Source organism: Podarcis gaigeae, assembly GCF_964106915.1.
Source record: "Podarcis gaigeae genome assembly, chromosome: 7".
NCBI classification, from domain to species: domain Eukaryota; kingdom Metazoa; phylum Chordata; class Lepidosauria; order Squamata; family Lacertidae; genus Podarcis; species Podarcis gaigeae.
The window spans coordinates 48219019-48246189 of NC_139683.1; the positions used below are offsets into that span (position 1 = coordinate 48219019).

At 41.5% G+C, this 27171-nt stretch overlaps 1 protein-coding gene across 1 annotated transcript; it reads left to right on the forward strand.

Annotated features, from left to right (window-relative positions):
* Positions 1 to 5387: 5387 nt before the first annotated feature.
* Positions 5388 to 13473, forward strand: LRRC30 (leucine rich repeat containing 30). The gene has a single exon (XM_083748831.1). It carries the CDS (start codon positions 5833 to 5835, stop codon positions 6727 to 6729), a length of 897 nt encoding a protein of 298 aa, XP_083604957.1. The 5' UTR covers positions 5388 to 5832; the 3' UTR covers positions 6730 to 13473.
* Positions 13474 to 27171: the final 13698 nt, after the last annotated feature.

Here is a 27171-nt window from a genome sequence, read left to right on the forward strand (position 1 = left end):
AATTATAATACCCCACATTGTGCACTTCCATCAGTGGGAAGCCCTCCCCTTTGAGGTACACCATTATTCTCTGGTGGGGGGGGGGATGTGTTGTTTCATGCAAAGCACATTAATGCACAAGAACCTCAGTCCACAATTATAAAAAACTAAGAACTGGGTCACTCTCAAATGATGCATGTATGCCAGCAGGGGAATGTCCCCTATGACATGCCACATAATTGAATCCAGCCCACTGCTATCTTCCTGAACAAGGCACGGTCAACTTTAGCAACTTCACAAGAAACTTCACAATTTCACATGTTAAATGAAATGTTTATTTAGATTGTCTTGGGGGCATATATGGTTTGACTGGTTCATTTTCCAATTAGTCATCCTAATTATCACCTTTTTCCTTCTCAAATCAATGTTCATTGTCCTCTGACCTTAAGTCCTGGTTACTACAGTTGGGCAGTTTGTACATGAGCCCGTTTTTCATGCACACACATTCTGAAAGCTCACACTTGCAGGGTAGTACACTGAGCACGGTCTCAGGTCCTGACAGGCCCTTCATCAAGGGTACAGCTAGCTGCTCAGTTGCACCTCTGACTTTCAATTTCCTGCGCCTCCCAACAGGCCTTGGTGTTTTTGAGTCCTGCTCTAAACACCTTTTCCATATTGCAGCCTGATAGTTTGCACATTGGGCATGTTTCATCAAACAATCCCTGCATGCTGGCAGTTGGTAACTCTCTACCTTTCAAGTACAGGTGGTACCTTAGATCACTGACATTCACTCCAGAAAGTTTGGGAGTATAAAGACAAAATGCATCTGTCTCTAGTTTTTTCCCATTATGTCAGCTTACAGATTCCACTCTTCCTCCAACTCATAAAATGTTTTCCTAAATTTTGCAGGGCATTTGACTATTTTTTAACAACAATAATAACAATAGCAATAACTTTTTATTTATACCCCACCCACCTGGCTGGGTTTCCCCAGCCACTCTGGGAAGCTCACAGCAGAATATTAAAAACACAATAAAACATCAAACATTAAAAACTTCCCTTCAGAAGTCTTTTAAAAGTCAGTTGTTTGTTTCCTTGACACCTGATGGGAGGGCATTCCACAGGGTGGGCACCACTACCGAGAAGGCCCTCTGCCTGGTTCCCTGTAACCTCACTTCTCGCAGGGAGGGAACTGCCAGAAGGCTGCCAGAGCTGGGCCTTTCCTGGCAAATGCACTTGCATGATCCTATTCAGTGTGTGCATGCTTCCTAATCAAAGCCCTACATACATCTCTACCAAGCCTTGAGGTGATTTTCCCAATGTCAGAGTGCTGCAAGTTGTACCACCTCATTTCAGGAACAATTGTGCCCCAATTATGTCACAAAATTCTAGGCACATAACCAATACATACGTTTCAGCAAAGCAGAGCTCTATTCAGTAGCAAGGGATGCATGCAGACATAGTCCTGCATTCCCCTTCTTCATGCATACGCCAGGGAGAAGGCACCTCCTTGCTGCTGTCTTTTTTATTTTACAGATTTCCCATTGACTGTCGTGAAGAGCACCTTCTCCCCCAGCTTCTCTCTATAATCTTTTTTCTGCCACTCATCATTTAGGAATGTGATCAGACTGGTATTGATGTTGCTTTCAGACAGAAATTTCTTCCACGGTCTTACAATTTGTGCATTGGTGATACTCTGTAGGCTATGTGCAGCCTCTTCACCTCTAAATGATCTTTCACAGCTTTTGATTGACACTGCTTGGTAAGTGTCAAACACAGCGCCCTTTTACTGTTGCTCTCTTCCCTGATTGCCACTGAAGAAAAACTGTTTATGCAACCTCTCCAAAGTCACCTTTCACCTTCTGCACTAGAGTTGCGTGGTTCATCCTCTTCTTCTGTGGCATTCCTCTTCAGTGAGTAAGCTTTAATAATAATAATAATAATAATAATAATAATAATAATAATAATAATTTTATAATTTGTAACCTGCCCCTCTGACTGTGATGCCTCAGCCACTCTGGGTGGCTTTGTCTGTCTTTCTATGTAATCCTTCTGCTGTTGACAAACTTCATAGCATTGGATCCAAAGGATGAGAGAGGATATCAGCCATCTGCAGATCATAGGCTTGTGCCATCAAAACAATGCTCCCAAATATTAAGACTAGGCAGACACCCTCACTGAACTTCCCTCCTTGCTGAAATTCCAGTGCATGGCAAAGACATTTTTATTTCAACATTTTAAAGTGTTCTTATGAAGTTATGGTTAATTTGAACTGATTTTCTGCTTTAAGCCTATTGTACACTCCTTAAAGACTGTGGCATTAAAACAGTATTTTGAAGCTTTAACTTTTGTTTTACTTAATTAATTAAATTTCTGTCCTGTCCTTCTTCCCAAAGAAGCTACAAACAACAAAGTAGTAAAACAATACAATTTAAATTTTATATAGATATATAGATATCTCATTTTAAAAATAATTAGAAACATCTAAAAACATTTTAAAACAGTCACAAAACCTCACAGATAATAATTCCAAGACTGACAAACAGTACCTTTTGGCTATCAAATGCCTAGGTGCATAGGAATGTTTTAAATTCCCCCTAAATCTTAATATAGAGGGGGGGGAGGGAGGGAGGGAGACCAGGGAAGGCATTCCACAACATTCCACCAATGGGGCCTTCCCTGTCAATCATCAGGCCCACGATGCTTGATATTGGTGGGAAGCATTTTGGTACTTCAGGTACTTTGCTCCTGGACGGCTGACTAGGGTTGCCATATTTTGAAAAGTGAAAATCCAGCCACAAAAGTTGTTGAGGGTTGTGTTGTTGTTTTTTAAGGAAAACAACACTGCCAATGTGGGTTATCATACGCCAGAAATTTCCCATAGATCTTTGCGATTTCCACCTGGATTTTCCACTGCAGTATTCTGGCTATATCCGGGAAATTCCGAATGTATGGCAACCCTACCATTAGGCTGCTCCAACTCACTAACCAAGCAGCCGCATTCTGCACTAGCTGTAGCTTCTGGGTTGTCTAAAAAGGTAGCCCCATATAGAGTATTGTGCAACAGTCCAGAGCATGGACAACTGAGGTCAGGCTATCATAGTCCATGAACAGCCACAGTTGTAGTTTACACAAATCAGGGCTGTGACCCAAATCTGCCCAAGTTGAATCAGGAGAATTTGGCAGGATCCAGACTAAATCAGCCCAGGTTGGCTCAGCCCAAGCAGAGTGATCTAGATATAGCACCTCTTTCTTCCTTTGCTCTCCCCTCCTGAATTAAGGGCCCCTTTAGTGGGTGGACTCTCCATCCTTGAACAAAATTTCCTTCAGTTCATGGTACAAAATGTACAATATTGTGCTGCTGGATGGGGTTTCTTATTTTGTATAAGACAGTGGAAGAAATGCAGAGAACAGACATAATGAATGCAAAAAGCTGTCTGAACTGCTCATTAAAATATGGTTTCAGATAATCTGTTCAAACTGGAAGGTGCAATATTTGAAACCAAGTTCTTCCCACTTGCTGGGCTCCATTCTGCTACAGTTTCTTGTTCCTTTTAATCTAAATCTTGGGATCATTCTCAATGAAAAACAGTACGGACAAGAGAAGTAAAGATTTTCTGCCCTTTTCAAATTTTTGTTCTTTTTATTTTTACTTTATTTTCTAATTACTAGGCTCCTATCTCTCTATGGCTTATCGCCCAGTTCTTCCATTGGCAACTTCTGATCAAAAGAGACTTTTGTTTTATAATTTGTCTCTTCAGAATATGGCTGTGCACTTTTTCCTACCTGACAGAACTGGGCACTAATTAAAGAGAGAGGGAGATAACCAAGGAGAGTGGAACATTATATGACATGATAGACAAACCCTAAAGTGGTGCCTTTAGGAAGTCCGCAATCAGTATTTTTCTTTTTTCCAGAACCAGGGATGCAGACAAACCAGCAAGCTACAGTGACTGGTGGAGGATGAATGCCTTGAAAAATACGACTTGTTGAGAACTTGTCATATTTTGCTACAGTGGACCACTGGGATTCTCTCATCAATGTGTTATCTTTAGCTGGAGCTACTCAATAGTTTAAATATTAAAGGATGAACTGTCAGTATTCTCTATTCAAGACAAAGCCATAATGGACTAAGTGGGACATGGTTTAATAGAGTGCCTGCAGTCTGTTGTTGTTGTTGTTTTTAAATGACTTATTGATATTCCAGAGTTTCTTTAACTTCTGCCTGTGAAATTTGTAGAGCAGTCATGAATCCAGGATTAACCCTATGAAGCAGCTTTATTTACATTACTTCCATGCCTGTTCTTTTCATTCATTATTTCAATGAACTTGAGATGCAATTGGCTGAATCCACATCCTTTCTGGTCATACTGATTTGCTCCTTTTTCAAGTTTTTTTTGTTTTATGAGGAACAAACATCAAGTCTAGGGTGCTTTCAGTTTAAGAAACATGCAGTTGTTTTAAACTTAATACCAGCTAGAATTAGATTGTATTTGCTCAATTAATTTTCAACTTCTCTTTCATTTTCTCTGCCCTCAGGGCATCATGGTCCAAAGGAAAGGGATGGGAAGGGAACTGGAAGTCAGAAGTTGGTACTGAACTGTAGTGTGACTCCAAGCAAACTGTTCAGAATGGCTTTGTCTTCCAACCATATAGAAAGAGTTATCACTTGTATACCTATGTGCCTGTAAAAGGGTGGTTTGGTTTTGTTAAGTGAAAATCTGTTGATAACATATTCTTTTCTCAGAGCATTAGGCTGTGTTTCTTTTTTGGAATAGGAGTCCCAGCTGCATAGCAAAATGTGATTTATCTCTCCATGGTAGTTGCCCGTGGTCAAACACTATCTGAAATAAGCAGGTGCATTCCTGCTTATTTTAATCAAATCGGTCAACTTGATTGTCTTCATTCAGATCTGTACGATCCTTTCAAAGTTAAGCACTTTTATACCCAAAGGTATAAAACTTTTAGAAATTGTTACCAGTGCAATCTTATACATGTCTATTCATAAACAAGGTCCATTGAGTGCAGTGAAGCTTATTCCCAGGTAAGTGGGTGTAGGATTGTAGTCAGAAAAAAATCCATTTGCAGTATCATGAACCCACAAAATATTGGGAGTAAAGATGAATACCAGTATGCACCATACCAGTATACAGTTCTTTCTTGCCATTTTAATGGGGAAGCAGAAGTACAGATGTCCTTGAATTCACCTCCGAAAATGGCATCCTGGATTATTTTTGAATTTGAATAAAATTGAATCCGAAAATAAAATTTATGTGTGGAATTCCCTCTTTTTAAAAAATTGCAGCTGTAGATATTAAAGTTATTATGAAAGTTGTTCCTCAGCTGAATAAACAGTACTGGGAGAGGGGAGGGGATCATCCTCTCTCCATGTTTTTTATAGTTACTCTTCCTAATTGTCCTGCTGCTACCTCATGCTCCAGATATCCAAGAAAGCTGACATGGTAAAGTTATATACAGCACTGCAGTGACCTCTTTGCAATGAGGATGCGTATCTCTCCAATAAAGCCCCAGACAAAATGACAGTGACAGCTGCCTCGTGGCATTCAGCTTGAATGGAACAGGTTTGCTCAGAAGTGTCAGTCGCCAGCGTGTCATGACAGCAGATAGCACCAAGGAAAACATCTTTAAGCCCCATCCTGGAAAAGTGAAACTTCTTTCAGCAGCTGCAGAGGCTGTTTAGCAGGAAAGGTGCTCTTCAAAGTCTTTGCACTTCTTCTTGGGTTGATCTTCTTTTATGAAACTCCTGAAAGCTGAAACCTTTTGCCAGGTGTTAGTTGCAGAAGCCCATAAAACAAAATCTCCCTCAGCAGAAGCAGCAAAGCTGGAGGTTTTATGGGTGGAAGGAACTCCAAGAACCAAGAGAAGAAAAGCACGATGCTGTTGAAGAGGAGTCAGAAGTTACCTCTGTGGGAAGACGCTCTCCTCTCTGGGAAAGACCCAAGAGCACTCTTGAAGCGTGGGCTGCAGTATGTCAGCTTGAGCCTCATCATGAAAGGGATGACAAAGACGCCTGACTTTTTGTGGGGATTGCCACAGGTCCAGAAACTGAACCTCTCCCACAACCAACTGGTGGTCCTTCCTCCTGCTTTGGCAAAACTTGACAGGTTGGTGGTGCTGAACCTGTGTGGGAATCGCATGAGGTCTCTGCCGAAAGAGATTGGGCTACTCAGGAACCTGAAGGTTTTATTTGTCAACATGAATTGCTTGACGGAAGTACCGGCCGAACTCGGACACTGCAAGAAGCTGGAAGTGTTGAGCCTCTCTCACAACTGCATCTCCCATCTCCCTTCGAGCATCACAGACCTGATAAACCTGCGAAAGCTGAACCTCAGCAACAATCGGTTCATTTACATTCCCCTAAGTGTTTTTGCGTTGCGGAATTTAGATTTTCTACATGTAGGCTGCAACAAGCTTGAAAACATTGGAGACAGTATCCAATTTCTAGTCAACCTGCAGATCTTGATTGCTGATTATAACAAGATTCGCAGCTTGCCGAGGTCTATCTGCTCAGTCACTGCTCTTGAACTGCTAAATGTTGATTACAATTCCATTCAAATGCTTCCAGATGAACTCTATTTGCTGCGCCGATTGCCAAAAATTGCTTGGAATCCAATGGATAAGGGGCTACACATTGTGCACAACCCTTTGTCCAAGCCACTGCCACAGATTATAGATGGAGGACTGAATGCACTCTACAGCTATCTCAAAGATAAAAACGAGCTCCCATAAATGTACACTTTGCTTGGGATAGACCTGGTGGCCATGTCTCAACTGAGTTCTTTAATAGTTCTGATCAGTAGCTTTTACTGCACTCATCAAGAGTTGGAGTACGGTTGAAATATTTCCCCCCACCTGAGCAAGTACATTGACTTTATGTTGACTGTGCAATGGATGTATTTTCCAAATAGTATGTATCCTTGCAGTGCTGAGGTCTCCTTTAGGATGGCAGGGGGTGAGGAGGAACCCCAGGGATTGACATATTTCTCTTTATTCAGCTGTAATCAGATGAATACAGAGCCAACAGCAGTTTCAGGCTTTTCCCACCTGTCAGATTTCAATAACATTAATATAAAGCATATTGAAGTAGTGTGATGTGATGGTCTTGTGAAGTTCAGTGGCACTTTAAACTCCTGTTTAGTGTCTTGTATCAAGGGCGGCGGGGGGGGGGGGGAATGCTATAGAAATCCTAACCACAAGAAGCTGAACTGATTCCTTAGGAAGAAAGCTTGATCTGGTTACAAAGCAATGTGTTTTTGTTCCGTGACCTATACCGCGTTATCTGTTACTACATTCTGGCTGTGGTTCAGTCCAATTAATTTTCCAGTGTGCTTGATCCTAAACAAGCAAGTTGCTACCTAAAAAGATATTGTAGAAAGAGGTGGTGAATAAATCTTGCAGCAATTGAGAATAATATCCAGAATGGAAACAACTAGTACCTCAAAATCTTGAAGCAGGGATTAGGTACCGTACATCACAACAAGTACTTGATGGAATGTATAGTTGCTTGTGATGTGAGAAGTGGGGGCATGGCCAGATCCACACCCCCTTGTCTGCATGAGAACCGCCCAGTTCTCTGCCCAGGTGTATAGAAATGGTGAGCCAAATAGCTATTTTTTATGAGGAGAAACCTTCTAAGGCTTGAAGTCATTACTTGCCTCCTTTCTTAAAATTTTGGCCTGGGCACACCTCATATGATGCCTGTCTGAGGTGGTTCTACCTAGTGTCCTTGTGGAAATGTATTTCATGAATGTTTTCTAAAGAAGCAATAGGTTACCTGCCTTTCTCATAAATCCAAAATGCAGGGCTATCCCCTCACCTATTGTATGGGCTAGGTCCCTAACTGCTAGGAAAAGCGGAAAAGGAAAAATCTGGCAATTGACCAGAACTTATCTATCTGGGACAGTTGTGAATGTGAATACAAGCTTTGGGTAACTTTTAACTTCATGACAGCTATTTTAAAAAGAAAACCTTCACTTCAGAAGCAGGAATTTGTATCTGTGAAATGCACTTTTAAAACCGATGTCGTCAGCAGCTTCTGCAGTTTCGGTGCAGAAGATGTAATGATGCAGAACGGGGTATATTGCCTGAGAATGTTGTGCTAATGGAATACCTCAAAAGTGAGCCGGCTGCCCAGATTGTAGAGGATGTAAACTTGATTTGCATCTCACTTTGGAGCTATTTGTGAAGGGAAATTCAGGAGTCCTAAATATACTTCTTCAGCAGTTTCTGGCTCCCTGGATGCAATTAAGGAGAAAAAGAAGGCATATGAGACTGAGGAATAGTATCTGCAAAAAAAGAAAGAAAGAAGTGTCATGTAATTAATCAACTCAGGTTGCAACCCCTCTGCACACTTACTGGGGAATAAGCTGTATTGTACTCAGTGATACTCACATCATACATAGGATTGAATTGTCAATGCCTGATTAATGCAATATACAATACAAAAATCCACTGGGTATTTTGCTATATATTTGGGGCACAATGCCACCAAATTCAGCACTTTGTAAATCCGATTGATTTCAAGGTCAAATATTTCATCACTGTCTCATTGAAATCAGTGGGGCTTAAAATAGTTTATCTTTGGTTGGGTGCCCTTAATATCTCCTTTACATCTCTTCTTATAAAACATATATATAGGGATGTATTTGGGTTTTTATGGCTCTGTATCCTGAAATAAACATACAGTGAGCTACTACATTTAATATATAGCAAAGGGGAAACACACAGAGAGACCTGAAGGCTGATGGACTGAGAAATGGATTGAGAAAACTCTTGTTTTGACAGAGTTTCCTGGGAGCACTTATGTCAGTGCAACAAATGACATTGAAGGTGGTGAGTCCTATGGCAAACAAGCCCTAAGGGGCACAACCGAAAGAACTGGATATGTTTAGCATGAAAAAGAGAAGCGTAAGGAGAAGCATGAAGAGCAATGCCACCTGGAAGAAGGCAAAGACTTGAGTTCTGCTGCCTGAAAGAGACTTAGTCAGCTTAATGGGCTTATGTTGGGATAGAAGATTTTGGCTGAAGAGAAACTTATTGAGAGTAAGAGCAATTCTACAATGGAACCAACTCTCTCTCTCTCTCTCTCTCCCTCTCTCCCTCTCTCTCTCTCTCTCTCTCTCTCCCCACTGTCCAGACCTTTTAAATCTACTAGTTTCATTTATCTGTATGCTATTGTATGTCCTGCTGCTTATTTTTAATGCTGGTTTTATTATGTAAATATGGCTTTTCAGTATTTTCATGTAAGATCAAGAGCCTGGCTGAAAAGTGGGGTCACAGCAAGAACATTTTTTAAAAGCACATGAGCGTACACTATTTATACATACAAATGGGTTCTAATTTTAAGGATGATAATTGTACTTAAAATATCCATCTCAAATGTCTGAATGTTGGCTCTTGTATGCCATTGTTGACAGTTATATGTTAAGGGTTTTTTTTATTACAGAGTAATCCAATCCGTGTCTACTCAGAAGCAAATGCCACTGAGTTCAGAAGGAGCTTGCTCCCAGGTAAGGGAGTTTAGGATTGCATCATTTGTACATTTGATGCTGTCACATTAATCACTGGGCCGGGGAGATATCTGTTTATCAGCTAATAAGGATTAGGCAATAGAAGTTAGTTATGATATGATTTGGCTGTGATATCTCCCCATTGTAATTTGTATGGCAGCTTAAGAGAAATTGGCACTGCAGGAATGTTTAGGGTTCTGTTTCACAAGATGAAAAACAGCAGATGGTACAAGGAAAAGATCCCCAGACAGTAGCTAATCTATCTGAAAAAATCAAAATAGTGAAATGTGTGGATAAAGAAGGGAATAGAATATAAAGCGGAACACCAGTATTTTGAAAGTGATGATGGTGCAGAATAACAATAATATTTCCCTTGTCCTAATAAAACAGTTTAACTGGATGAAGCACTAAAATATAAACAATCTTCCTGTAAAGGGGGGGAATCCCATGATTATAGCTGCAATACTATACAGAATTACCTGGGAGTGCTCCCTACTGAACACAGCGAGACTTACATCTGTGTAATTATGCATGGGACTGCACTGTTAACAGCAAACCAAATAACTGGATCTGCACATTTGCACGTTCCAGCACATTCGTAATGAGGCAAATTATCCCCTCACATTAGCACTGAGCCCTGCTTCATTTTGTCCACCGCCATCCCAACCTCCCGGCAGAGCCAAACTGCATGTATGCATTGGTCTGGGGCAATACCAGCTTGAGAGCATTCCCAGGAAACAGGACAGAACTGGCCATACATAGGGTTGTGCTTCACTGTAAGGAAGCGATGGGGAACATTTGGCTCTCCACATGTTATCGGATTCAATTCCCATCAGCACCAACCTGCATGACCAATGGTCAGGAATGATGAAAGGTGTAGTAGCACAACAACATCTGGAGACCCATGGGTTCTTTTTGCCTAGTTTAAGAAAAGAACTAAAGCAGAACTGGGGAACTGGTGCCCTCCTCCCCTGATGTTACTGGATTACAAGCCCCATCATCCCTGACCATTGGGCATGCTGGCTGATGGGAGTCAGAACCCAACAATAGCTGGAGGGCCAGGGGTTTTCCAACCTGGTTTAATGCCTAAATTTAATAATAATTAAAAAAAAATCTGCATGGAAAAAAATGTTTCTTATTTTTTAGTTCCTCAACCTAATTTTTAAACTAGACATACTACGCACGTTTCACATAGAAAACTACTGAGATTTTGGTATAAATAGTTGTTGGGGGATTTGAAAGAAGGGCATAAAAATCTCCTGGTATTCACATCAAAATTTCAGTAGTTTGCAAGTGAAATGTGCCTTGTATTTCTAGTTAAAAACACAGATATTTCCTCATCCTGTTTCAAAAATTATAACTGCTACAGGAACATGCAAAACAATGTAGGATAGTGCGCGATATTCTTTGGTTTATGCATATGAACTGCAGTTCTGCTCAATTAATTTTTAATTCCCTTATTTCATTGGGATTTAAGCAACATAACTGCAATCAGGATTGCAGGCTATATAACAGAAGCCTTTTGGCATGCAAACCCACATCGTATTTCCAAATCTTTTGCTTTAACTACTGTCTACGATGCTGAAATCCCCTTTCTTGATGAATCCTCTTTTACCCAGGAACAGTAAGCCCAACGTGTTGTATCAATATTTACTCTTCTAATAAGAAAAGAATTAAAAGGAAGAAAGAATGACTCGCAAGCATTTACATGATACTCAGGTAGGCACATTTCATTTAAAAAAAAAGGAACAAGCCTTTTACTGCATCATAATTCTGTATTCCCCATAGCTTGGGAATGTTGTTTATTATTGTGCTAAAATAATTGTAGAAAATTATATTTGTTCTCCTTAAGGCTATAAACACAGTCTATTAATGCAAATATGCATGATTAGCACTTAAATAATAAAGGAGAAAAGATCATAAATATATACATTTTTCTAAATATGAAGTGCTTCCAGTAATAGAATGAACCCTGGTGTCACAGTGGAAATCTAAGAGCCTCTTCTTTCTAATAGTGTGAAATTTCCATTTATAGCTGTGATAGGGTATGAGATGTTAAGCCTATCCCACACACAAGATTAAATGTTCTCAGTGCTGGTTGGAATAGAATGCATGAAAGTGAGATACATTTACCTGCAAGCTCTCTTATGGATGCAAATACATGTTTATTAGTTGGTTCTAAGGAATGACTCTAGGCAGCAAGTGTATTTAAAACCCCAAGAGCAGAGTGATTAGCAAGAAAAGTCAAAATAGAAAAAATGTGCTTTAACGCATCTTAAGGGTCGAGTATGCAAGATACACATATAAGTAAAACCATATGGCTGATTTTCCTATTTTGACTCTGGTGCTAAGTTTTTAAACTCCAAACTCAGGAGGGAAGACAATGCCCAGACAATGGATTTAAACTCTTGTCTCAAATGTATTAAGAATGAACAAAGGAAATTCAAAACAGGGAAAGGCTCAGTGAAAGAACTATTATATCACAGGCTCTATGAACATGTCCAGGTAGATTTGCCACTCAGTTTAATGTGGTGATTAATACTTAGACTAAGTTCACATTAGGGACGTGGGTGGCGCTGTGGGTTAAACCACAGAGCCTAGGGCTTGCCGATCAGAAGGTTGGCGGTTCGAATCCCTGCGAGAGGGTGAGCTCCTGTTGTTCGGTCCCAGCTCCTGCCCACCTAGCAGTTTGAAAGCACACCAGTGCAAGTAGATAAATAGGTACCGCTCTGACAGGAAGGTAAATGGCGTTTCCGTGCGCTGTTCTGGTTCGCCAGAAGCGGCTTAGTCATGCTGGCCACATGACCCAGAAGCTGTACGCCGGCTCCCTCGGCCAATAAAGCAAGATGAGCGCTGCAGCCCAGAGTCGGTCACGACTGGACCTAATGGTCAGGAGTCCCTTTACCTAAGTTCACATTAGCAGCTTCAAATGCTGCGAGGTAATTTCCCCCCCACTGTGTTTCCAAGTCGCTTTCTTTCGCTGATGCTAACCTGAAAGTGGGGACCAGGGTGTCTTCGCCAGGCTATTTATTTCCCTGCGAAAGCTCTGATTCAATTTTGTGCAAGGACATTAATCTGCATGTGAGCAAAAGCTTCTCACACCTCAAGGAATTAAGACCTTTCCTGAGTTAGAATGTTCCCCAAAGCCTGGATAATAGGTTGTCAAGTGTGGTGTGAGCCAGTGTGGTGTAGTGGTTAAGAGCGGTAGTCTTGTAATCTGCTAAACCGGGTTCGCGTCTCCGCTCCTCCACATGCAGCTGCTGGGTGACCTTGGGCCAGTCACACTCCTCCAAAGTCTCTCAGCCCCACTCACCTCACAGAGTGTTTGTTGTGGGGGAGGAAGGGAAAGGAGAATGTTAGCCGCTTTGAGACTCCTGAAGGGGAGTGATAAAGCGGGATATTAAATCCAAACTCTTCTTCTTCAAGGTCAACTAACTTAGTGTTCATGGGAGCCACCATGAATCTGCTTTCAACAATCCCCTTTTGCTATGCTTTATGATGTGACCTCAGTGGGCTGCAGGATGATGGCATTCACATTACAGATAGTCTTCTTAGTGTTGTGTTTTTGTATACTCAAACTGTCTCCAGAGACCCTACACATACTGTTTATAGAAAGTCCTGAAATTGTTCACAAGTAAACAAACTCCCATTCTGAGAGCAGGCTGATATACAGACCTATAAATAGTGTTAGATCATCCCCGATCAAGTGAAAGCATATATAGAAAAATAATCCCTTCACAAATGCAAATTAATTCACTTTTGATTAAAGTCCTTGTGACCACTAACTACTCATCAGTGCATACCATCTTTGTCCATCTTGTGACGCACCCATAACCCTTTCCCGTTTGGGAAATAAAAACGTTGGGAATTTATTTTAATACAGCATTAATTCTGTTCAAAAACAAATGAATCTACAACAGGCTTCAAAAATATTGGAGTCAATTCATTAAAGACCTTCTCTCTGTACTGTGTGTGTGTGTGTGTGTGTGTATTAATCTTTGAGTTTGTTGAAAAGGCTGTGCTGCTGTTTGTAATACCTTTTCTCATAAATGTAATTGAATATACTAATATAATCTCTTACTGCCATTAAAGGAATGGTAAACCCCACATCTGGGTTAACACTCAACTGTTTAGAGTGCTCAATTCTAATGCAATTGATTGCCTTGTAGATATTGACAATTTTTCTGAATGGGCTTGTATCTTGCTTTTCCAGAAGCACAAAATTAGATCTAGTCAATTATCCCCAGTTATCACACAACTAATTTAGGCCTCTTTTGATCTATCTGAAAGATCTGGCTTAAACAAACACATATTGGCAGGCAATCTGGAGTTTATCTGATATACTTCCCCCACCCTCCAACACCGCCGCCAATACCTGATGCACATTTTAAGTCTTAAAATGTACACCAGGCTGGCTTGGGAAAGGAAACACATGCTTGAAAATGTCCCCCCCCCTTTTTTTTTTTAAGTCAAGCTTTATCTAAATTTAGCACCAAGATTTCTTCCATGTGCCATTTCATCAGCAACCTGTTCTCTCTTCTAGACCCAAAAGTGTCCACATTCACGGAACGTAATAGCAACAGGTCATTAGGTCAAGGATAAAGAATGTTGTATTGATAAAGCCCGACGAGAGACAACAGAGTTGAAAATAGAAATTTCTGGATGCCTGCCTCATTGTAGCTGACAGAATGGATAAGAGTGCTTTCAAACATACCACAGATACAGTGAAATAACAAAACTCTGCAGTCATCTGCAGGGTTTTTTGTGTGCTTTTCTGCCTCGCATTTCACTTGTTCACAAAATGTTTCTTGGCACTCTGGGCCAGCTAAGCAGTTTTTGTATTCGCATCTGTCAATCACGCATCCACAAAGGAGGTTATAGTGAGCATGCAGGCGGGCTAGTAGGCCAAGACTGGCAACTGAATCCTGTTGTGCTGAATGATTGTAGTCATATTTCTTTAAATATGGGAAAGAATTCAACCCCAGACAAAGAAAGATCATATAGTGCAGGCTTTCTTTCTCAGAAGGCAGATCCTGCTTAACACACAGAGTACAAACTCTTCCACAATCAGTCTACATCCCACAGATCACAGATCTGCTACATCCCACAGGTAGAAACAAGGGGTCCCATCCTAAAAGTGTGCTGTTCAACTGATGGTTTGGTAAAATAATCCAAATGGAGGCAAGCCGCACAGACAGACTGAAAACAATAAATAGTTGATAGTTAATCCAGTGCAGGGAAACATTCCTTTCCAGTCGTATAACAAAAGCTCTGCATGTAAAGCAAAATCCATCTATTAAAGGGAAGTTTTCCTTCTGCACATATGTTTTCCCTCTGCACATAACTGTTGCATTATAGGGAAGCATTGCATCTCTTTCTACACATAACTGTGGCCTTATGGGAAGTCTTGCTATGGGAAGCATTGCTTCTTTTCTCTTGCATTCTGGGAACTCTCGCTCCTGATCTTTTCTCTGTTTCTGCACACACTGTACGAACCTGTTCCAAACACCAAGACATTCCCTCATCGCTCCGTTCACCTTAAGTTCATGGTGACTTGTACTCCATGCATAGCTGACCACATCTATAGAACTTGATTATTGTATTCTTTCATGTTATGATCAATCATGCCTGTCAGGTTTCATGCTTGTCTAGTCCCAACCTCGTTTCCCAGCCTTTAATCTACCAGTGATTAATGTTCACATGTAATTCCCACCCCTCACATGTAATTCCCGCCTTGCATTTGCATTAACCAATAGGCAATGAGTTTCTTTGTGTTTGTATCAACCAATCAGCCACAACCACACCTGTGGCAATGTTTGTAATATTCAATAAAAGAGAGTTCCCGGGGCTTCCCCGGCAGACGCCTCTCACATGACACCTACTACTCGTCTCCCGTGATTTTCATTCCTACATCTGGTGACCCCGGACGTGCCAGATCCCTTACGCAGCCTAGCCCCTGTACTTCACTCGACTGGAAAAGTCTCAGCGCGCTTACTTCGTGAGTATGGGGAACGATTTGACGAAATCGCAGAGAGAACATGCCAGGGAATTGTTTTCTCTAGTTAGGCAGCGGGTTGTGGGTGTTCATGTTTCCTTAAAAGAAATTGAACAACTACTTTGTGAAATCAATTGCCAGTATCCGTCCTACCCAGAGACTGGCTCTCTGGAGGTGGGGACTTGGCAAAAGATCGGGAAGACCCTCTTTGCAGAACCGAGGGCTCTAATTCATTGTCTGCTCACCTGGCAGAAATGTGCAGCTGCCATTGCTAAATTAGGACCCCAGGCGTCTCCTTCGGCCCCTGCCCTTCTGGCTGTAGCAGACAAACCCCCCCCTCCTTATCCTAAGCTTTTGCCTCCATTGCAGCCTTGCCAACCCCTCCCTACACCTCAGCCCACAAACCCATCCACCCTTCCCCTTCCTCCTTTGCCTGCTTTGCCTGCCACAGCCCCTGCGTGCTCTCCTACAGGAGCTGTGCGCACCTCACTTTCTCTGGCTAGGCAGAAAGGAATTCTGTCCTTAGAGGAGGAATCTGTGTGGGCTGGGGAATTGCCTTTTGCTTTCCCTATTAGCTCTTTTGTTAATATTAAACAACAACATTCAGAGCTCTACCATCAATTTATAGATAGATTGAAAGAAGCAGTCACCAGGCAGGTTGATAATACTACCGCCCAGAATGAACTGATGAAAAAATTGGCTTTTGAAAATGCAAACACCGACTTAAGAAGGCTTTGCAGTCAATCATTAACCGTCCTAAATACGATCCGGCTCAGACGATTCAATCCTGTGCGGAAATTGGCAACCAGAGCCATGCCATGTCCTTGCTTGCCGGAGCCAATCCAAATTTGGCAGCCAACCAAATGCTTTTATTTGCTGCTCAATATGTAGTTTTTGAAAGTGAATTTAAGCATAGCGCAGTAGCCCTGTCCTGTTGGATGCCCTTACTGTGTTTATTAATGGAGCCCCCTCCAGGGGGGTCGTTGCATGGCAACAAAATGATAAATGGCACAGCCTCTACATTCTTCCACAGAAGTCTGCCCAGCATTCTGAGCTGGCAGCTGCTGTTAAAGTTTTGCATCATTTCTCTACGCAGCCAATTCCATGACCCCATACGTGGCTTCCTTTGATGTTACTTGTGCCCGTATGGTGAACTGCACAAAAACCAACAGTGTGAAAATGGGCAAGGATAACTTCAATTGTTCTGATTATGTAAATATTTCATATATATATAAATACACAGAGCTGCCTGACGGCTGGTTTTGGTCGTGTCCAGGCTTTACGTTTAATTACATTCCTGCAAACATTAGCCATGGCACACCTTGCTGCTTAAGCCGTATGTCTATTATTTTACCAAAAAAGCATCATTTATCCCGCTCTCGATATTGACGCTCTGTGCAATTGACTAATGATTATAACGATTTTGTTTTTCTCCTTAGCAGATCTGAATATTTCTCTCTAGCTGTCTCTCTTTTAGGAGTTCCTGGATTGGCTGTACGAAATAGCAGGAATATTAACTCTTTAGCTTGCTCCGCAGCAAAAGCCTTGAATTCTACTTCACAAGCTCTTCACCTTTTGAATAAAGAACAGAGGGAATTGCGTCATGGACTCTTACCGCACTGCTATTGATTACCTATTGATGCTCCATTACTACGGATGCGAACAAGTGGAAAACATGTGCTGCTTTAATATCACTGACAATTCTAAGGCTATCCAAAAACAAATCTCTCATTTGCAAAATCTCACACATCATATCAAACAGGATGTTGGTTTTCCTGCTTTCTGGGATTCTTTCACCCAGTGGCTTACCGCTTGGCTGCCAAACTTTACTTGGCTTCGTAGTCTTTTTCAATATGCCATTGTTATTATATGTATATTAATTTTGTTTTGCTGCTTCCTCCAGTGCATTCCTGGCCTCATAAGTCTTTTCTCTCGGCTTCTCTCTCCCCCTCAGCCACCCAATAAAATCCTTGCTGCTTATTTTGCGAAATGGCAACACCAACAGTAAACCAAAGGGGAGATATGGGCAGATTTATTTCGAGCATGCGTTGGCAAACCACGTATCTCGTAGTATCTTCTGTCCCATCCTCCCTGGCGAACTTATTTTGGGCATTTGCTGGCACACCACTAATCCCGAAATATTTTTGCCTTATTTACCCAGTACGCCTCGCAAAAAAGAAAAGAAAGGGGGAGATAAAGGGAAGTTTTCCTTCTGCACATATGTTTTCCCTCTGCACATAACTGTTGCATTATAGGGAAGCATTGCATCTCTTTCTACACATAACTGTGGCCTTATGGGAAGTCTTGCTATGGGAAGCATTGCTTCTTTTCTCTTGCATTCTGGGAACTCTCGCTCCTGATCTTTTCTCTGTTTCTGCACACACTGTACGAACCTGTTCCAAACACCAAGACATTCCCTCATCGCTCCGTTCACCTTAAGTTCATGGTGACTTGTACTCCATGCATAGCTGACCACATCTATAGAACTTGATTATTGTATTCTTTCATGTTATGATCAATCATGCCTGTCAGGTTTCATGCTTGTCTAGTCCCAACCTCGTTTCCCAGCCTTTAATCTACCAGTGATTAATGTTCACATGTAATTCCCACCCCTCACATGTAATTCCCGCCTTGCATTTGCATTAACCAATAGGCAATGAGTTTCTTTGTGTTTGTATCAACCAATCAGCCACAACCACACCTGTGGCAATGTTTGTAATATTCAATAAAAGAGAGTTCCCGGGGCTTCCCCGGCAGACGCCTCTCACATGACACCTACTACTCGTCTCCCGTGATTTTCATTCCTACAATCTATTAAACCTTCCTAGGAGATTATTTTCTAGACGCTCTAGATCTTGTTGTTTGACTCCAACTCCCAACAGTCCCAGACCAGATCTAGACACATAAAAAAAAGTGATTCAGTTAAACACGTTGTAAACTTCATAAAGGGAAATCCTGTTGGCGAAAGACGGGACTCCACAGCGCCATCTGGTGTCACAGGGTTATAACTCATATAAAGCACTTTTTCTTTACTAATGTAGTCGAGTCTCCAGTCAGTGATGATAACAGCCATATTACCACAATATTTGGATTTCCAAACATGAGCTGCCCCTGATCTCAAATAAGTCCACCAATGTCAACATCTAACTGAGGCAGTCATTGGTGCCTTAGAAGAGGAGGAGGAAGCAGGAGGAGGGTGTACTGGAGCAGGAAACCACCAAAACAGTCAAGGACTCAGCTATATAGCTCCAAATAAAACGTTTTGAATGTGTTGTAAAGTGCAATATACAATTATGAACACTAGGTGGCGACTGTGAGCTATAGCAAATTCAAAAAGTTTTTACAGTATTTTCACACATTTTTAAGATGTGTGTGGATTCCACCCCAGTCAAATTAATGCCACATCAATTGTCCACTGACAAAACATTCTCAGTTAAACATCCACATTCTGTCATCCCCACATGTTGTAATAGAAGCAGGATATAGGATAAAAACTCAGCACAATTTTTTAGTTGAGTCTCCTGTTCATACAACAGCAAAAATAAAATAAACAAATCTCAAAAACAGGAATTTTGTGTGTGAAATATTCAGGAACTTAAGTGTTATTATATTTTACAGATGGAGAAGTAGAGAACAGGAGAAAAACTGATCCGTATCTCAGGATGCACATCTCTAGGGCTTGTATTCAAAATCACGCCCTCAATACCTCTATCTAAATTGTTTTTGAAACCACTGAGGTTGTTTAGTACACCCACTGTTTAACAGTGATTATTCCAGGCTTTTACACTTTAAGGATGCCGTGACTCCTCCAGTTTTAAGACTGAAAGTAAATGCAGTTGTCTCCCAAAATTGGAATTTGGAATGAACTTGGAAACTTTTAGTGAATTTGAAGGGGAAAGAATGGATTCTGGGATAGGCATTATGATTCACCCTCTACTCCCCTGAAACTTTTGTAGCAGATTTACACTCCTTGTGATGTACGATCTCAATTTGTAAATGATCTCATACTATTAGATTATTCTGTCCACAGCTTTCTGTAACACAAATACAACTGTTTTACTCTGCTCTTTTTGGTTTTTAAAAAATGGGGTGCTGGTACTCCATACTGGTTAGTACTGTCACACAAAAACCCCTTTGTTTTCTTCATTCTGATATCTTTGTAGAGTGTAATAGCTTCTGTGATTGTTCCCTGCAGAAAGGTGGACAAAATGTTCAGTGTAATGATTCTTTCAAGATTGATTAGAACTGCTACATCCTCTAAGATCCATGGCCTGAAAGTAAAAGAGAAAACCACAGACAAAATCACAATTTTCACATACAAGGAAGCAATCCTAGGCAAACCATTTATTCAAAAATTGTGGAAAATAAGTATCCAAAACAGTTCTTCAATAAATTAATAAACTATATTAAAATTAATAAACTATGTTACAGCAGAAATATGCTAATATTTGTTTTATTTATTAGATTTATACACACATCTTCCTCCAGAGGAGTCCAGGGCAGTGAACATATCAATACTAATACAGTCATACCTTGGAAGCTGAATGGAGTCCATTCCGGAAGTCCGCTCAACTTCCAAAATGTTTGAAAACCAAATCATGGCTTCTAATTGGCTGCAGGAAGCTCCTTCAGCCAATCGGAATCCGCGGAAGCCCTTTTGGACGTTCGGCTTCCAAAAATAGTTCGCACACTGGAACAGTCACATTGGAACGGGAGCCAAAACGTTCGGGAACTAAGCTGTTCGAAAACCAAGGTATGACTGTACAATTAAAACCCAATTTAAAACAACCTTCTAAAAAGCAGTTTAAAACTCCTACCGTATGAAGTCAAATAAACAGTACATGCAGTAATTCTTCCAGTAATGTGATATGGAAAGCATTTCCATGTGTTAGTCCTAGTGAGGCATCCAAATGGCTCACCACATGACAAAGAGTTACTTGCCTCTCCTTTCCATATGTTACAATAAATCCAAAATGGGAGTATTCTGGCTGGGGCTGATGGGAGTTGTAGTCCAAAACATCTGGAGGACAGTAGCTTGCTAAAGGTCAATGTGGAGAATTAATGAGATTACTGCACATGGCAAGCATGCACATGGAGCTTTCATTCTGCATACATCAGGGTAGGGAACCTTTCTCAGCCTGAGGGACACTTTCCCTCATGGACCATCTTCCAGGGGCCACTGGTGTGTAGGGGCAGGGGCAAAACTATGGAGAGCATCCCAAGGTCCACAGAGAGAGACCTGCAAGGCCACATTTGCCCTTGGACATGAGTTTCCCCACCCCTGATTTGGACGCACTAGGGAAATATAGCCAATCATAAGGACTTAGAGACCCCATTAAACTGAAAATGCAACTCAGTAGATTACCTGCATGAAGATGTGCAAGCAGGCAATGTTACAGTGGAAAGATCCTCTGGCAAGAGTCAGCAGGAAACTCAATCAGGCAAGACAGAACTGCTCCTGCTTTGGGAAGGAGAGAGATTCTGGTACAATGGTTCAACTTGGTTTTGGTGGGGCAGTTCCTTCCCTATAAGTCTCAGTTTCATTGGTCCCTGAACATCCATTTCAGGCTGAGATAGGAACCTGGTCCAGTTCCTCAGCCAGCTTCCAATTCAGTGTCCTGGCCACTACTGAACTCTAAGTCATGAGACTATTATAGTTTCTCACACTTTTTTTCCTCCACAGGTATCATTCCAAAATACTCTCATTGGGGTAAACAACAGGACTATCCATCAGAACTGCAGGAAGGCTGTGCAAGCCTTTCTTGTTCTTACATGGCTTTTATTTTTACTTCCGCGGTGGTATCTGTCACTTCACTGCTAGCGCCACCCAATTTAACAAATAGTATATTTAGGGATTCCTGGAAAGTGTATAATCTCTCTTCTCATATGTCATTAACTCAGCACATAACTTCTGGGCATTATGTGCACACAGTGCTTTTGATGAAGTCTCTCGCTGATTAAATACAGCATATCTTGGATGTCCATTTCACATTACCACTGTGCACTTTCATATCTTCGCAGGAATGAAAAGCTACATGCGGGGAAAGCATTCAGCAAAGCCTGCAGCCTGAATGGACTTTCATAACCGCAGGATCACAGTAGGCCATTTTGTCATCATTTCTGTGTGATGGCTCTAAAAGAAAAATGCTAGATTCACATTCCCAAACTTTGATAGAAGCAAGCTGTTATCTCCGCTTTAAACACCTCCTTCAATACCTAGAGCCCCTCTGGTCTTTCTGCACGCCACCACTGATCCATAATCTTCAAGTCACATGTGCACCCCCATGTCACTACTCAGGATGGTGTCAGGAAGCAAAACAAAGGGGAAAGTGGCTGATAAAAGTGATCCTGCTGGGATGTAGCTGCTCATCAAACACACTTTCAATTTGTCTTACTTTGGCTGGCCAAATGTGCTTGGACTGGTGAATGCCAACTATGAAACTTGCTAGCATTAGGCGATGATATCAAGACATTCCTGATGACAGATGCCAACAGCTGATACACCTGAACCAGCTTCAATCATAGACTGATGAGAGCTTTAGAAAGGGAAATCAGCACTTGCCTACATGTTGGGTTGTTTCAATGACATGTGAGACTGACAAGGCTACAATTTCTTCATGACAATCCATTTGACAGCCACACATGTGCAGACCACCTGATGGCTATTCAGCTAGTTGCAACTAACCAATTTTCAACAGGATGTGTGTTAGTCATTTCCCCTTGTATCAGTCCCGTACTGTTATATTGCTTCTAGAAAAATCAAACACACAGTGATGACTCCAAAGCTTCAGAAATAAACTTGCACAGTTTGAAGATCTCAGATCTCTTCCTATCAAGGCCTTCCAAAGTTTAAGCCCATCTTGTAAAGGTTTCTGCCGTTCTCCTGACCTTCCAGATGCACTCTTCCCCTCTCCCATCCAAACTAACCTACAGAGAGAAGCCAACAACATTGTCAGATCTCCACTGAACCGTTTGAGCTTCCACAGCAATGCCCTGAATGGAAAAAAATCAATGGGAGGTGGACCCTGACCACATAGTAGGGTCATCAGTATCTATGGAAACTACCGGTACATTTCCTTTTGTTCTTTTTGCCTTGAATGTTGCTTTTCATGTGCATGATGTCTCAGGTGCAAGGATTCACCAGAAGTCAACATGCTGTCCTGCAGTGAGCCCTCCTTGCAGCAGGTAAGTTTTCACTTATAGAATAGAATAGAATAGAATAGAATAGAATAGAATAGAATTTATTATTTATACCCTGCCTATCTGGCTGGGTTTCCCCAGCCACTCTGGGCGGCTTCCAACTGAGTATTAAAATACAGTGGTCTGTTAAACATTAAAAGCTTCCCTAAAGAGGGCTGCCTTCAGATGTCTTCTAAAAGTCTGGTAGTTGTTCTTCTCTTTGACATGTGGTAGGAGGGTGTTCCACAAGGCGGGTGCCACTACCGAGAAGGCCCTCTGCCTGTTTCCCTGTAACTTGGCTTCTCACAGTGAGGGAACTGCCAGAAGGCCCTCAGCGCTGGACCTCAGTGTCCGGGCTGGATGATGGGAGTGGAGACGCTCCTTCAGGTATACTGGACCGAGGCCGTTTAGGGCTTATTGTGCTGCTATCACAGTTGCTGTAACTATTTATATAATCATTGTTGTCCTTCATTGGATACACACCACCACGGTTGTCATCAAAAATGTGTGTGAATTCAAGGGCTAAAATTATGCACTCACTGTCTCCCCACAGTGGATACTTGGCCCACTATTTCCCCATACGAGCAATAAATTATATGGTTGTCCTTCTGACTTTCAATGAGGAATATTTGTCCTGATAGTGGTACCAAGAGTCCACAGCCAGCACTGAAATTTTCTCAAAAGGATTTTAAATAAGGACAAAGCATAGGCTGAGATATGTTTCCTCCACCGAATTTACACATTGCAAGGCAAATGGGAGGGGTTTTTAAAAAAAAGATTTTCCTTGTATCCTTGCAAACATCTTTCTTATCTTTCTTCTCCTTCTTAGCCAATAACCTTGGTAGCATTTGTTCAGAAGAAAGCTTACATGGCGGTAGGATGCAGCCTTCTGAAAAGACAGCAGAGGTTTGTTTGATTTTTTCCCCTCCACAAAAATATCACAAAGGTCCCAAGATACAAGATATATGAACAAAGCTTCCTGTTGCTGATTTGGAAGGCTTGAAACATAATAATCTCCCATGCATGTTAAATAATTAATGATGCATCCAGATCTTACAGCTCCTTCAATCTAAAGTAATCTTGCAAAGTACCAGTGAGCCCAAAAAACAGAGAGGGAATTGCAACCTGAGCAAGAGAACAGAAGTCAAAGGAATTCCGTATTTATTTTTGTTGTCTATTAGATACACATATTAGAGTTTCAAAGGCACTGCGTGTTCACTATATAGGGGATAGGGGATTGTGGTTAAAAGGGCCTTTCAAAACGTGACATGACATGCTTTATGAATTATGCCAAGTCACAATGGGAAAGGCAGGGGAGTGGGAACAGATCTACGGTACGTACATTCACCAGTGGCTTCATGAGGCCACTGTAGGACAGAGTGAAGAGAGGGAGGAGAAAGGTATGGATTCTCTACAGGGTGCAAAGCATGCCAGAAAACAGGGGGTGGGGTGGGGAGAGAAAAATGTGATTTAGTTATACAGCTGCAAATCAAATGTTTTAAGTGTGTTTTAGGTACAATATATAATGTGAAACTAGGTGGTGATGGTGAGCCTTATGGAAAATTCAATGTATTTTTTTAAATGCTTAAAAAAAAACATTTCAGAACAGTTTTTATATGTGTGTGGATTCCACCCATTCTCCAGCCAAGTAAAATGTATATACTAGGACAAAGTGTGCAGATAAATGCACAGATTGCTGAAAAATAACCTACCTAATGCACTATACTTGAGACAATTGGTTTGCAAAAATGTGTACGTTAGCAGAAATTCACACAAAAATGTAAATGAATTTTCATGTTTTTATTATTCATCTTTTAAAAATTAAAAATCAATAACAAACTGATGTGGAGAATTGAATTCAATATTGGAAGAGTGAGAGAAACCAAAACTGGCAGATTCACACATACACAAGTGTAACACAAACACAGTCTTGTTTATCCTCAGCTTCATGCCATTAGAAGTGTTACTGAAACGTTGAAAGAGAAATTCTTAATGTTCTCTCAGTATGATAACAGCATTAAGAATTTCTCTTTCACCTTTTCAGTAACACTTCTAGTTTACTGTTTTCATGGAATCACTGGGTGAAAGTCAACATTACACTCTTGAAATTGTTCCATCTGTGCAAGTGTTTCAACTTGTCCCCTGTTCTGGGAGATCTCCAAACATCCCACAGACCCAATTTCAGGGGGCATGGGAGGGGAAAGCCCCATTGCATAAGATAAGGTAAAGTACCCCTGGGTGGTTAGGGCCAGTCAAAGGCGACTATGGGGTTGCGGCGCTCATCTCGCTTTCAGGCCGAGGGAGCCGGCGTTTGTCCACAGACTGCTTTCTAGGTCATGTGGCCAGCATGACTAAACTGCTTCTGGCACAACTGAACACCATGACGGAAACCAAAGTGCACAGAAACACTATTTACCTTCCCCTCACAGCAGTACCTATTTATTTCTACTTGCACTGGCATGCTTTCAAACTGATAGGCTGGCAGGAGCTGGGGCAAAGCAATAGGAGCTCACCCCGTCACGGGGATTCGAACTGCCTACCTTCTGATCAGCAAGCCCAGGAGGCTCAGTGGTTTAGACTGCAGCACCACCTGCAACAAGTCCTTGCACAGGGCTTCCACTGACAGGTTAAGTGAATCCGGCCCCTAGAGGGCATCCTGTCCAACTTCCCCACATCTTTTGATGCATGGCAAAATCCTAAGTCAGAGCATCTTCCACAGTAAGAAACCACATCATTTCCCCTGCCAGGAGAATCGGCACAGTGTAGTAGTTAACATGTTAGATTCGGACTGGGGAAAACTGAGATCAAATCCACACCCATTATTCATTTAAGTAACTTTCAATGCCATCTTTCAATCCTATTCCCAAGGAATAAAGCCATGAAACACGGAGCTCATTGGATGATCTTGGAGCAGGTACTGTTTCTCAACTTTAGCCTATCTCACAGGGTTGTTGTGAAAGTAATGTGTAGGAGAACCATTCATTCTCCTCTGGCCACTTTGGAGGATGGGTGAAATAAAAATGCAATAAATAAAACATAGTTCTTGGGCATTCGCCAATAACATATCTATCTATAATATTTATATACTTCTTTTTTAAAAACTGACCCCAATTATCTGTGAGTAAGCCCAGCTGAAATCATGGCTAGGATTACAGCTTAAATGGCTAACTAAAATAGCTTAAAAATAAAAAACACAATAACAAAAGTGCAATTGTCCCACTAGCCTTCTCTTCTTGGATAGCTCAGTTGGTTAAAGCATGTTGGTAGTCATGCCAAGGCTGCAGGTTTGATCCCCATATGGGACTGCTGCATATTAGGTTGGACTCGATGATCCTCAGACTCTCTTACAACTCTATGATTAAAAGTAATCAGATTTGCAAGAGTTGGTCTGAATCTTCTGATTGCTCATGTACTACAAAAAAAAGGTATTGCAACCAGTTCAATGTGATGATGGAGGCACTATAAGTTATAGTTTTGTTTGTAGAGGTGTGTGTTCCATAAAGTCTTAAGACTGTGGTTCTGGATGTGAACGTTTTGCTAAGATCTGGCAAAAAAAACAAAACCCAACCAATTGAAATGGGCAGCAGATGGCGGTGTTGTTCAGGAGACAAGCGCCAGGTTTCTTGTCTCCACTTCTGAGGAGCTTCTGTGAATCAGCTGTCATTTTTTTCTCCCCATGGCAAAATTCTCCAATCAGGTTTGTTTGCTTTTTTTTTTTGCTGTTCTGCTCTAATCTGGGATTGTGTCTGCTGTTTATGTTTGTGCATCTGTATAAGAAACACTGCAGAACTGGTGGGTGGTGACAGACATCAGAGTATCAACTCAAAGTACTTGCTTTATGTTGAACTGAAGGAAAAGCCAAGTGTATTTGCATAATAAGGTAGTCCCTTTGGTTCACACGCATGCCCAGTTTAACGAGCTTGTAACATCTGAGGAACATTTTCTCTGGATTTTCCTAACAGTCTGGGGAAGCTGGGAATGTTTACTGCCGTCACCAAATTCTATTTGACATTTATCTGTTTTCGTAAACATATTCCGTCGATATTTTTCTATTTGTATCTTTGCCCATGGTGTCTTGATATTTATTGAGTTGGTTTTGCAGCAGAAAATACAGAGCTGCTCTTCTGAGATGTGTTGAGATTTCACAGATTCGTAGAGTTGGAAGGGACCCCCAGAGTCATCTAGTCCAGCCCCCTGCAATGCAGAAATCTTTTGCCCCACGTGGGGCTTGAACCCACAACCCTGAGATTAAGAGTCTCAATTACTACTCCAGTTACTAATCCATAAGAAAACTTGTTGCATTATCCCATAACTCCTAAGTTTACTCAGGAGTCTTTGGAGATGGACTTCATTAAAAGCTTTTTGGAAGTCCTAGTATGCAGTATCTACTGGAACCCCTTCATCTGGGTCTCAGTGGCACCCCAAGGAGGACTCACATTTGGAGGTCACTGCCAGAGGTGCCACCTTCTGAAGAACATTGAAGGGGCC

Coding starts and splice junctions, on each gene's coding strand:
- LRRC30 (XM_083748831.1), top strand. CDS start 5,833: ATGGGTGGAAGGAACTCCAAGAACCAAGAGAAGAAAAGCACGATGCTG.